At 38.6% G+C, this 12,241-nt stretch overlaps 1 protein-coding gene across 1 annotated transcript in view; it reads left to right on the top strand.

Annotated features, from left to right (window-relative positions):
- Positions 1 to 8,225, top strand: part of LOC306740769 (whirlin-like) — a gene marked incomplete at both ends in the record, with an annotated part of 83,906 nt that extends 75,681 nt beyond the window's left edge. Inside the window, 3 exons of the mRNA XM_079222997.1 lie at positions 1,271 to 1,443; positions 3,233 to 3,364; positions 8,049 to 8,225. Of these exons, the coding sequence (XP_079079123.1) occupies positions 1,271 to 1,443; positions 3,233 to 3,364; positions 8,049 to 8,225 (482 nt within the window). The remainder of the gene's footprint in view (positions 1 to 1,270; positions 1,444 to 3,232; positions 3,365 to 8,048) is intronic.
- Positions 8,226 to 12,241: the final 4,016 nt, after the last annotated feature.

Below are 12,241 nucleotides of genomic sequence, written 5' to 3'. Positions count from 1 at the left end.
ACGATGGAATCCATAACATTACATCACATTGTTCGTTAATTAGACTGCATATAGACCAACTAAAACATGAGAAAAATGTTGTACCCTAGTTCTATAGCAGGGGTATTCAACTAATGTTCAACAAGGTCCAGTTTGAGAAAATGTCTAACTTGCTCTATGATTTAGTGCCATATGTATTGAAGTAGCCTAGCAGATCTTTCAACGTCTGTATCTCAAGAACTGACTGTCAAATCAAATAAAGAAAGAAAGAAAGAAATCAGTTTTCAAATTTAACTGAATTATAACCGAATAGTTTTTGTTTGTCAACTGGCCGGCCAGCGTTTCTGAGATTGGAGTGAGACAAGGAGAAAAGGTGATATTGTGATCTTCACAATAAAACATATTTGATGTGACGTGTCAAGTCTTAGCCAATCAGTGTTAAGATGTCTACAGCGTCTTCATTTCCCTCCAACTTTTTATCCTTTCACTCCAAGTTAAAGTTACCGCCTATACGAACGAAGGTAACTAGCCATCCAAGTTGTGTCATAATATTTTTGTCACGTTACCCCATCAAATCGTTCCCAACCTGTTTTTTAATGGAAAGCTAGTCAGCTTGATATCACGTTAGCTAACGTTTTTGGGTTGTGTATTGGCGTTAAAGTCCGTTATATTCCGTTACAGTTCAGACATGCTTGTAAAAAAAACGTAACGTGATGAAACATGTCGTAAAAAACTGTTATGTTTGTTACAATTCACTTTAATACCTCTCCCTTTTCTTGACTAAGTTCAGTGAAAATTATATATAAACAAAAGATACACTGTTTGTTACATATATCACTATATATTAATGTAAACCAAATCAAGACCATGTTTGACCAGTATGGCATACAGCAAACACAAGCCGGGAGGCTATCACAGCCCAAAACAGTATTATTAAGAGGTGGAAGCTTGGCAAGACTCTGTTGTTCAATAAGCTGTAGAACCCACATTATCTCACCACACATTCAGGTGATGTGTGTTGTAGTTTCCCAGTTTATAATTCACAATGTTTGGTTATAATCCTTTTTTAGCGATCAACCCATGTTAGGGTTTAGACAGTTGGTGTGATTGTATCCAAACCAGATTCCCCACCCCCTCTGCAAAATGTACTTGGCATTATGGTACCTGGCTTTTCTGACTTTTGCCATAACAATGTGTCTTTCAACCTCCAGTGGACCTTTGAGATTGAAACCCTGTATTTCTGTATGTATTGATTGTTTGTATATCGTAAACATTATAGTGTCTCATCCAGGGGCCACCCTGTCCCAGCTGTCAGACAGTGGCCAGACTCTGAGTGAGGACAGCGGGGTGGATATAGCCGAGGCAGGAGGCCTCAGTAAGGATGGCAGCCCTCGACCCAGCAAGAACCAGCAAGGCCATCTGGAACAACCAGGAACCCATGTACTTCTTCCAGGGATCAGACAAGTGAGGGTTTCACATTGTCATTAAATAACCACTTCAACAAATCATTCGATTTACCATGTTGCTCGTAGCTTTTATTCAACCATTTCATCCAATCAAACAAACAGATGAATTCTCTCAATTTGCATTCAAGGAGAATACTGTTACATGGACAATCACATCAAAGTAAAACAAAATGTAAATAATTTGACAGTAGTTTAAATATGTATTTCATTATCAAACTCTAAGAAGATGGTCTGCAGGGTCTGCGCTTGTTATTTAAAAACTAAATTGTCTTGTTAGCCAAGAAATGCAGAACAAAAATGGGCATTTTTAAAAGAAATTGAACGGAGAAAATTAGGTTTATAATATGCTTACAGTGCAAATCAGTTTCCACAAGTCATTTTTTTCATCTGAGATGAAGAAACAAAGAAAAGATATACACTAGGGCTGTGCGATATACCGGTTGAACCGGTATACCGGTCTCAGTTTTCCGTATGGTATGAATTTTTCACATACCGTCATACCGGTCGCCGCTGTTTGGCAGGCAACAACATTTAATGTTCACAGCTTGAAGCTGAAGGAGCAGCGGACCGAGCTACTTACGTCTCATGTTAACTCACTTGACAAAAAAATGTGTGCAAAAAATGACTGAGTCAACTTCTATCCGTGAGACGTAAGTAGCTCAGACGGCTGTAGTATCTGTGACTGTAAACATTAAATGTTGCTGCCTGCCGAAGAATGACGATAGTCGTTACGGCCACGCATGCGCCACTAGTATCAAGGGATTCTCCTGGGTCCTAAATCCCTCCAGTTTAGCTCCCTATGTACCAATCAAAACAGCTGCTGGCCAGTTGCGAGCGAGTGGTGAATAACGATGGCAGTCCTTTTCGGCGTCAATAAATTAATGTGTTTATTTGGAAAAAAAAATACCGTGAAACCGGCAGAATCTTACAAAATACCGTGATATACCGCCCAGCCCTAATATACACTATGCTGAGCTTTTTAAACAGTTAAAAGAACATATCATATAACACACTGCTGATATTGGATTTGACACTACTTAGACTCCAGCTTCAATTACCCTCTTCCTTGTATGAAAGGACTACATTTCCTACCTGCCCCTCAGATGTCCCCACAGTATTTCTGCCTTTACTGGTCATCTGACCTTCCAGACCCAGCTGTGCACTTGCACCTTATTTCCTGATTAGCCACTTGGTATATAGCATACTAGCTCATTTTTATTAGCTTCTAGCTAAAGGATCTTTGCTCCTTTTCAGTCATAAGGCGTTTTTCGGACAAAATGGTTCTGGGGAATCCCTGAGAGGGCAGAGCCTTTCTTTTATATAAGAATAAATAAACATGTCTGTTACATGCAGCAAAATAGCCGTCATGAAAGTACTTGTTTGATTTCAGTCAGAACCAGCTTTTCACTTCAGTGGGGGTGCTTTGTGCCACTGGTTTAGCCTTTCTTCTAATGTTACTGGTTTAGCCATTTTGCTACTAGGTGAGCAGTGGCTCCATCTTGAATGTTGGCTCAGTGGGTATATGATGATGAATTAGTTGATTTCTGTATCTCACAGTCTCACTTTCTTTTGTTATGAACTATTGTTTGTGTTTTGTGTTGTCTGTTCTTTACACAGTTACATTTTTTTTTTAAATGTTTGCCACTGCGGCAGAGGCTCATGTGTACGACTATTCACCATACTCCTGGTGATTGGTCGTACACATGAGCTTTTTTTAATTAACATACGATAATAGAACAACAATAAACAAAAACAATACTTATCTATGTTTTTATGTTTTGACCCAGCAGAGTGGCTCACCAGACCCAGTTCCCACAGCTATCTTGGTACGAGTGGTGAAAAATGCCAACACCCTTGGCATTGCTATAGAGGGGGGAGCCAACACACGCCAACCATTGCCGCGCATAGTCACCATTCAGGTGAGGAAGTGATGCAATAGGGTTTGGCTGATTCATGGTTCAAAGCCATTGTTTTGTTCTAATGTTCAGAGTCTTCACACTCTCGGGTCTGAGATCATTTTCTCAATTTTACATCATTCTTAAATTCCCCTTTTTAAAGTCACTTGCATTATGATACATACTCATGTGTTGTATATAAGAACTTACAGAACAATCTCCGCTCTCTATATAATGAGGGACCATTGTCCTAAGGCACATAATATGGTCCTAAAGCTGAAAAATATAATCTTGATTTTGGAAATTCTTCATATCTCTTGTAAAAACATAACTGTACTCATGTGGACAACTGTACTCATGTGGACAACACGTACCCATCTTCAAATGGATCCCTGCTGTACAGTTTTTTTTAATAAAATGTCGACGGACACACGAATCAACAAGTCACGGTGACGGATTTCATGTGACGAGTACTTTCGGCACCGCGTCACACGACACATCCCTGCCCCTATCTCTCTGTGTGAATCGCCTTCGAGCTCACAGGAGGAAGGAAGCGGAAAGCCTCCTGATTCCACTTGAATTTGAATTCTATTTCTGTGCCGCTTTATCGCGTAGATATGAATATTTACAAAACGTCAATATTGTAAAACACAGATCTGCGTCGCGAGTTCCGGAAGTGTTAAACATTGTTCTACACAAGGTACCACAGACAGCAATTAATGCAAATACAAACCCCATTTAACACAAACTATAACACACATCACCATTGCCTTGCAAAGACAAAAATAAATAAGAATTAAAGCTGCAAGCAACTGTGACCGGGCCCTCGCACCTTCACGCACGTCGAGGGTACTTGCCGGACGCCGGTTGACGTAACCTGGAACTTGCTTGACCGTCAGATAAGGCTTAGACAATATTTAATGTGTGAATCAGCGCCGTAGTCATTTTATCGGGGCTTTTTAACTTGCAACATAATGTGTGAATGTGATCTAGTGTTTGTAACAAAACAGACTGTCAAAGTAAATGCAGATCTCTAAACCAACTGTGTGTTTGGGCTGGAGGGTCTGGCAGTGATATAGCAATACATTGCCCAAGGGGGGCGCTATCGAGCCGTATTGCCATTTTGAAAGATTAAAATCATACCAGGTAACTACATCTTTGCCTCTAAATGTGTGTGCGCCAAGTTTAGTTACGTTTCGAGCATGTTCAGTTCCTCAAAAGCACCTTTGTTGTTCACTGCGAAGGACGGGTCGCCACGGCAACAGCATTACACGAAACATCAAAAGCTTTGAGGGCTGGCATCACTTGTGTGGAAGAAATTTAATGCCGATCTGATTTACCTACTAAGAGAAACAAGCCAACATATAGAAACTTTTACTTTTTGTTACCAGTAGGTGGCGCTATGACTGGTCAAAAATTAGACTGCACACGTCTTCAGGCCTCGAGTCTCAAGCATGAGACATTTGATAAGAATCTGATCATGTGGAGTCGAGTTACATCGGTGTATTTGTTCATGGCGCAATGAGAGCAATATCCCTAAAATGATTCAGCCATTCCATTATCGATAGGGGATCAGGAGAGAACCATGAGTTAAGTGGTCTTCTTGGCGGTGGTTAAACTGGCAAAAATGATTTTTCCTAAGGGCTAACCTGGAATTATCACTGAGGGTGTGTGTCATCACTGAATGAAAATAAGGTGGGCTGTCTAGGAATTGGAAATGCCAGAATATTTTCTAGACACTAGAGATTAGATGGGCAGTCTCAGAACACATAGAGGTACGTACCAATATAATTATGGCTGCATTTAGTACAGCTTGGAATATCTTTGACTTTCATTTTGAAACGCCTGTATGGTGTGGTGTAGAATCTTTGCACAAACTTATAGCCTGAGGTAAAATAATTGTTTTTGTCAATGGATTCAGAAAGGGCTGTCTAACAGCAAGGTAAAGAGTGCAAATGTGTTAAATACAGTGTTCACTTAAACATTTTTTTTTTTTTTTACATTTTCTTTATCTTCTTTTAGGTGGGCCTTTTTTGAAGGTGGTATTCTTTGCCTCAAGATATAGTGGGGAATTGTCTCTTCGAAATATGGAATTGTATAACATAGCATTTGAAATTAATACAATAGCATGACACTGGGCAAATTATGAATCTAACCTTGCATGGGTGAAGATGGAAGGGTACTAGCAGCTCCATTCAGGTTATGGACTCGTTAGCACAAAAACCAAACACTCTGTGGGCATGGGTAAGGGCACACAACATTCTGGGGATTGCTCAATACAAACAAAGCTACTCCTCCACTTGGAATAACCCTTTCATATGTTTCGGGAAAAATGTATTTATATGGGATACATGGCTGGCAAAAGGAATACATGTACAGGAATAAATGAGTAGGTGGCTTTCTGCTGTCCTGCCATTGTTGTATCAAACTGGCTACTGGTCAGCCTGAAGTGGCGCTGGAAGCGACAGTCATTTAGACGCAACTTTTCCCAACATGAGAAACGTGGTCTGGACGAAGAATTATTACAGATTACAAAACGATTACCAGTAGTGCTGAGATACAAGACGCGATCTGTAGGCTACTTCTAGCTTACAGACCTCGTATTCAAATGTGTTTATGAATATGTATTTATGTAGAAATGTGTGTATCTGCATTGTATGCTATCTTTTGTCCTTTTTATGTCTTCCTGTGAAACACTTTGCTGCTTGAATTGATGTGTAATATCTAAGCTTTGTTATTATCAATAACACAATAAATGTTTTTAGATTTAAAATCTAACAACCTTTCTAAAACCAATCCTCCCTTAGGGTTTTTTTTTAACAACATACACATTATCTCACAAGGGGTACTGTATTATATCTGTTTAAATTATTCAAATTGCCCTTGTGGTTGATGAGCTAGATCTGTTTTAGTATGGGTATTACCACTTTTCAGAAAAAATGGCTTGGTTTTTAAAAGGTTGCACAATATGCGATAGTATAATCAGCCCTTGTTCTGTTCACATCCTTTCGAACTAATCGTTGTCTGATTATTTATATGTGTATTTAAAGTTCTCTCTGGAATTTGTTTTTTGTACCGTGCCTATTGTTTCTGCCTCTTTTTGTGGACACTCTGATTTGTAAGTTAATTCCACATCATTTGTTTTCTCAAGGTGATTTTATAGGAATGGATCTTTGAGATTGATTTGAGGAGTGGCTATGGTTTGCATGTTTCACATTGGTCTTGTCTTGACTCTGATCTCGCGCTGTTTTGGTTTCTACTTGGTCTCAACCCCTCAAGGTCTTAGTCTTGCCTTAGTCTCGATACACTCTGGTCTTGGTCATGACTTGATTAGGTGGTCTTGACTACAACAATGCTAATCAACAGTTTCCTTTCACTCCACCAAACCCACCTGATACCCTTTCAGTAAATATACTGCAAAAGCATGTAGTACCACAGATAATGTAACACCCTGTTAGTCATGTGTATGTGTGTCTCTGGATTGTTCATTCCCTTCACCTGCCCTCAGCCATGCCCATGTGTGTCTCCTGATTGTTCATGCCCTACACCTGTGTATATATGAGACAATCTGGCAGGGGACAAGGGAAAGCAGATTATCTTTGTATGTGTGCCCGTATCGCCCTCGAGTGTTATTTTTTCAGAATACTTTTTTAATTTTGTTTCCCTTTTCTTGTTACTTTATTATGTTACGCCCGGCCTAGGGGAGCCTGAGCGCAACATACGGACGGGTCTCCCCACCTCCCAAATTAGGACCAATGCTGCAGAGGAGTAGTTCAATTATGTTTTATTTTCCACCAGGTGTCATAAATTCTTCAGGGTGAGCCTGGCCCAAAATAACAAACAAAACAATCTGTGCACGTAATCTAACTTCCCTACCACAAAAGGAACAAAAGAAAATACAGGTGTCTTACCTATTTCCCTACCTGAAAACAGGAGAAAACACGGCTAAACAAAAAGGGCTTCTCACCCCTACCGACACTCTTCCTAACCCCACCACCCCAAGGATCCCTCTTGTGCAGCATGCCCCGGTTGGAAGCTGGAGAGAGAGAGCCGGCCCCACAGGTTCCCTCCTAAGTAGCCGTCCAATCACCTGCAGCGAATGAAAAAAACACAGGGCAAGGCAACACATATCACAACAGGCGGGGAGGTGAACAGCACTAAGTTGGGGCTTCTTTCCATGATGCCCCGAGTCATAACAGTTTAGTAAAGTACTTTTTGATTTTTCCTCAACGTGCCTCCAGTCTCTGTCCCACCACACCCTGTCGTGACAGAGAAGGGCTTAATCAATGTATCCTCACTCCATTCTGACAGTATTCCTGTCTATCAGGTCTGTGCAACGCTCTCCAAGGTATCGGATAGCTCCTAAACTGCTGCATTGCTCCAAAGCGTCTCTCTGCAGCAGGATCAGGACTTTGGTTAGCACCATGGCGCATAGTCATGACCAATACAAGCCCAGTGCCAGGCTGAATATCCAATAACCTCTGAAAGGCTAAATAATTATCAGAGCACAAAAATCATTCGAAAGCAGCAGAGGACGTGCTTTGAAACACCATGAAAGTTGCCTTGTACTGTTTGTAGAAACCCTGTGTCTTTGCTGTCATTCTAACTATTCACAGATAATGTATTGTATGAATGGTGCTATATTCATAAATATGTAAAATTATTGTTTGCCTTTTCTCCTCCCTTCCCTTCATGTCCCTGTTGACAGAAAGGAGGCTCCGCTCATAACTGCGGTCAGCTGAAGGTGGGTCAGGTCATCCTGGAGGTCAATGGCATTTCCCTGAGAGGTCGGGAGCACAAGGATGCTGCCCAGATCATAGCGGAGGCATTCAAGATCAAAGAGAAGGACCAAATTGAGTTCCTGGTTGTTGAGCCAGGACTCTAGCACTTTATGGGGCTTAGCTGAGGAACAAAGACACTGTTTTAATTGAACCGTATCAATTCAATATGTTGTCCTATAATCATGGCCCTCATTTTGATTGGATTGGTGAACACATATTTTAATATTGCACTCAACACAAATATTTGCACAATTTAGAAAAGGATAATACATTAATATTTCTCATAACAGTCATATGTCAATTGAATGTTTTCTTCTGTTTCACTAGTTTTCAAACCCTGAATGTGTTTAACCAGAAGGACTGGATTAGCACTGATACTGTGGGTGTCACACCAAATCATTCATAAAAACAGACAAACGAAATGTTATTCCAGTCTGTAAAGTGAGTCTTCGAGTGTCTTGTATTTGTTCTAAATATCTGGGGAGGCAGAGCTGCTCTGAAGGCAGACATCTCTTAATGTATAAATGGATGTATAAATTACAGCAAGGATTTTATCTATTTAATTTCTGTTAAGGATTAACTAAATACCACTTAATTCTATATATTTTATTTTGTGTCTTCCCCGAATAGCTTGAAGTGCAGTTCTATGAAACCATAGGCAAATACCTACACAGTGGAGATCAATTATGGTCTGCACTCTGTGTGGCGCTGATAACCTCATCAGCACCACACTGAGACAAGGTCTGCACAACTCTGAGCAACAGAGGCAGAAAGTCAGGCTCTCAATCAGATGTGTGCAGAAGGCACAACTCCGGTGGTGGATTTTTGATAAGCAGCTTCTTCATTATGTTCAAGTCTGAATATCTTAATATTCAGAAAACACAACCAACTCAGACAGCCATACTATTTAATGTCTTTTACTTTTTTAAATGAAAAAATGAAAATACAGCTGCTCGGGATTTATTAGGTCTGCCTGGCTAAAGCTAATGCAGCTTATTGTAATATAACAACTCTGCATTAAATCGTATATTAATTTAATAAAGTATTCATTTCCAACTGTGAAACCGTGACCATATTATGCTATCCATTTAAACATTGCTGCATTAATGTGCATGTTAACTCCATGGGTAGTTTAATCTACAGAAAGCATAATAATCTATTATATCATCATATGTTTGTAGCATTGGTCTCCTGTGCGAACCACGAATCACAAATCTAAAAGGTTTTCATGAACTCAGCTATTTGTGACAATGCATTTTATAGCTGATCCAAGAGGCTTTTTTAAAGAGTTTATTTAACTATTTAAAAACAACTAGAGTTTAGGTTTCATGTAAGGGTTAAAAACATGTATCTTTTAATGAGCAGTCACTGGCGTTAACGATGCTGTTTCTATTTGCAGTTTGGTTTCTCGATCTTAAAATTAGTACATGTATTTTGAAATAATATGCAAAATAGCAGCAAAATAGAATCAAGAAAATGTCACTTCATTGTGGTGAAATTACAGATACATGTTGACTGGTTCTGGAATTGGGTGAATTAATCTCATCCCATTTATGTGTTTCAGAAGAAAAAAAAAATTGACTTATGGTGGAAATATTTTAGTGTAGTTCCACTAGTTGCACTATAGCTTTACAGATTTGTTCAAAGCTGAAGCTACAGGATTTGTAGATGCAGAACACTAATCATTTTTAGTGTTGTAGTTGTATATTGAAAAATGTCAATTACAGTCCAATAGTTTCACACATACAATGCTTTCTATTAGTCAAAACAGTTGTATGAGCTTTGTCAAGTCTGAGAAAATAACCCATTGGGTTTTTCTCAGCTTGCAGACTACAAATGTATGATCACAAAATAACATGTTTGAAATGTAGTGGTGAAGTTTACCATGAAAGGTAAATGACCAAGTCAAACAAAAAGATATTGCTTGCATTAGGGAAATATAGGATTTTTTTTTTTTTACCCACACTAAGACTTAAACTCAGGATATCTCAGCCTCTGACATCTCAGAGACTGATTCAACCTCATTCAACTTTTTGTCTGATATCTTACAAAAAGTCACTCCTTTATATTCCTCTATGTTTACCTACAGATGTTGAGCAACAATCTCAAATTCCACTTGTTTTTTCAAAATAAACGTATTAAAAGTCTTCAACTACTTGGTTAGGATTAAGAAAATTGTGAAATAGTTAGTTTTAGGCAACTAAACTACCTAGTTAGGTTAAGGAAATAAACTAAGGAAGTGGCCTTAAGTACGGAAGTTACGTGAAAAATAAATCAACGGTGACTTTTCGTTTCACAAAGGGCACAAACGGCAGTCTACTGGGTGAAGGACAGGTATTTGTTTGACCCATCTTCCACCGTCAGTAATTGATAAATTGGGAGTGAGACCAGGTGGAACACTATATGTGGCTTTTGTGTGGTCTGTTCCAACAAAAGATTTTGCTTGTTCGATAGGGATGAGAAATATTTTAGTAGCTGTTCTTTTCATTACTTTAACTATGATCCACAGTAGAGACAATAGTAGTACATGTACTACCCAATTTACATTGTGAAAGCATGCTTTCACAATGTAAATTGGGCAGATTTGGGTTCATCCTATATTTTTGTAATCTAATAACATAATCCACTACAGTAAAATAATTGTGATTATTAAAGAAGTGAGATTTTATTGATAAGATGCAAGAGTAATGCAACATAAAGATGAAGGGATGAATATTGAATGATGTGAAAATGTTTTTTTGTTTTTGTCAATGCCAAATGTTCAAAAATTATATATTTTACGGAAAAATATTTATATAGGTGTACTGTGTATATACTATATGCTGAGAGGTTAGAGCACCTTGTTAAACACAATTATGTAACCCCTTTGTGACTGATGTAGCCGAACTGCTAACATCTCTTGTTTGTTCACAATAAAGAAGTCTGATTAAAAACTAAAGTAAACATGTTATTTTGCATGTTATTTGAAAAGAAATGCACTGGCAAGGAGATGTTTGGAGAATTTTTTACCTTTGGTAGAATACTTTTTTTCAGGTTTGTAGATTCACATTATTATGCAGAAACAATAGAGAAGCCTGAACACCAGATTTGTTAAAAAATAAAAATGCCTAAAAAAGGAAAGAACAAGCTTAGATTTCTTTGAGACATGGTGCAAAATAGTATACAAAATGTCTAACGTACAGCTGTTGATGGGCTGATGTTAATCCTTTAACATGTTGTACTTTTTGTGTCATATTCTCATTGACAACAAATCCCATGTTCGGATGCAGTAATCATCATCATAAGCCTTATATGGCCCAGTCTGTATTTCTTTTAACTGACAAAACAAATGGGTGACATGTTCTTTCATTTCCATGAACACTCTCAATTTGACTCAATCCCACATACACTGTCCTGTTGCCACAAATACTCAATAGAGCACAAAATGTGGATTCATTCGCTGCTGTAATTAGTTCCTAACAAATCCACTATTTCCTCCTGTTTGAGTAATGTTTATAAATACAAAACACGTTTAATACAGTTTAGTTTTACTTTTAAACATCTGTAATTAAACCGTATATTTTTAAGTTGTTTGAGTTTTGTTGACAATAAGAATTACACCTCACTTATCCTTTAATAACATAACAATAAACAAAAAAGTATTTAAACCATTAAAGAACAAATGTGCATTAATAGAAAAATGAAAGACTAAAAGGGCTGTCCTGACTTCAGTGGCCTCTTAAAAGATGTGCATGTCTGTGGCCTCCAAGCAACCCTGCAGGTCTGCAAGTACACTGTCATTTCACATCTTCACAGTCCTAACAGTGACTGGTTTAGTGCAAGCCTTGTGATGTGTGGGCTGTAACAGGATTGCCGGATGGTCAGACCTGCCAAAATGTGGTTTGGGGACAGCAGTGTGTGCCTTCTTTATGTGGTTGTTCTTCTTTACGGTGGTCTATAGTGTTGTTACCTCTTGTAGGAAAATTCTAAAGCTAGTGGAGTTTAAGCATCATTTTCCTTAAGATTACAGATTGAAATCCCCCATAAGGACAGTGGCGTCCTAATATATATATGAGATATATATATATATATGATACGTATTCTCATGTCCACTGATTCACAGAGAAGGAGCATTGTGGCA

Source organism: Taurulus bubalis (genome assembly GCF_910589615.1).
Source record: "Taurulus bubalis genome assembly, chromosome: 8".
Classification (NCBI taxonomy): domain Eukaryota; kingdom Metazoa; phylum Chordata; class Actinopteri; order Perciformes; family Cottidae; genus Taurulus; species Taurulus bubalis.
Note: the sequence above shows the minus strand (reverse complement) of the source record. Positions and strands in the feature narration are given on the sequence as shown.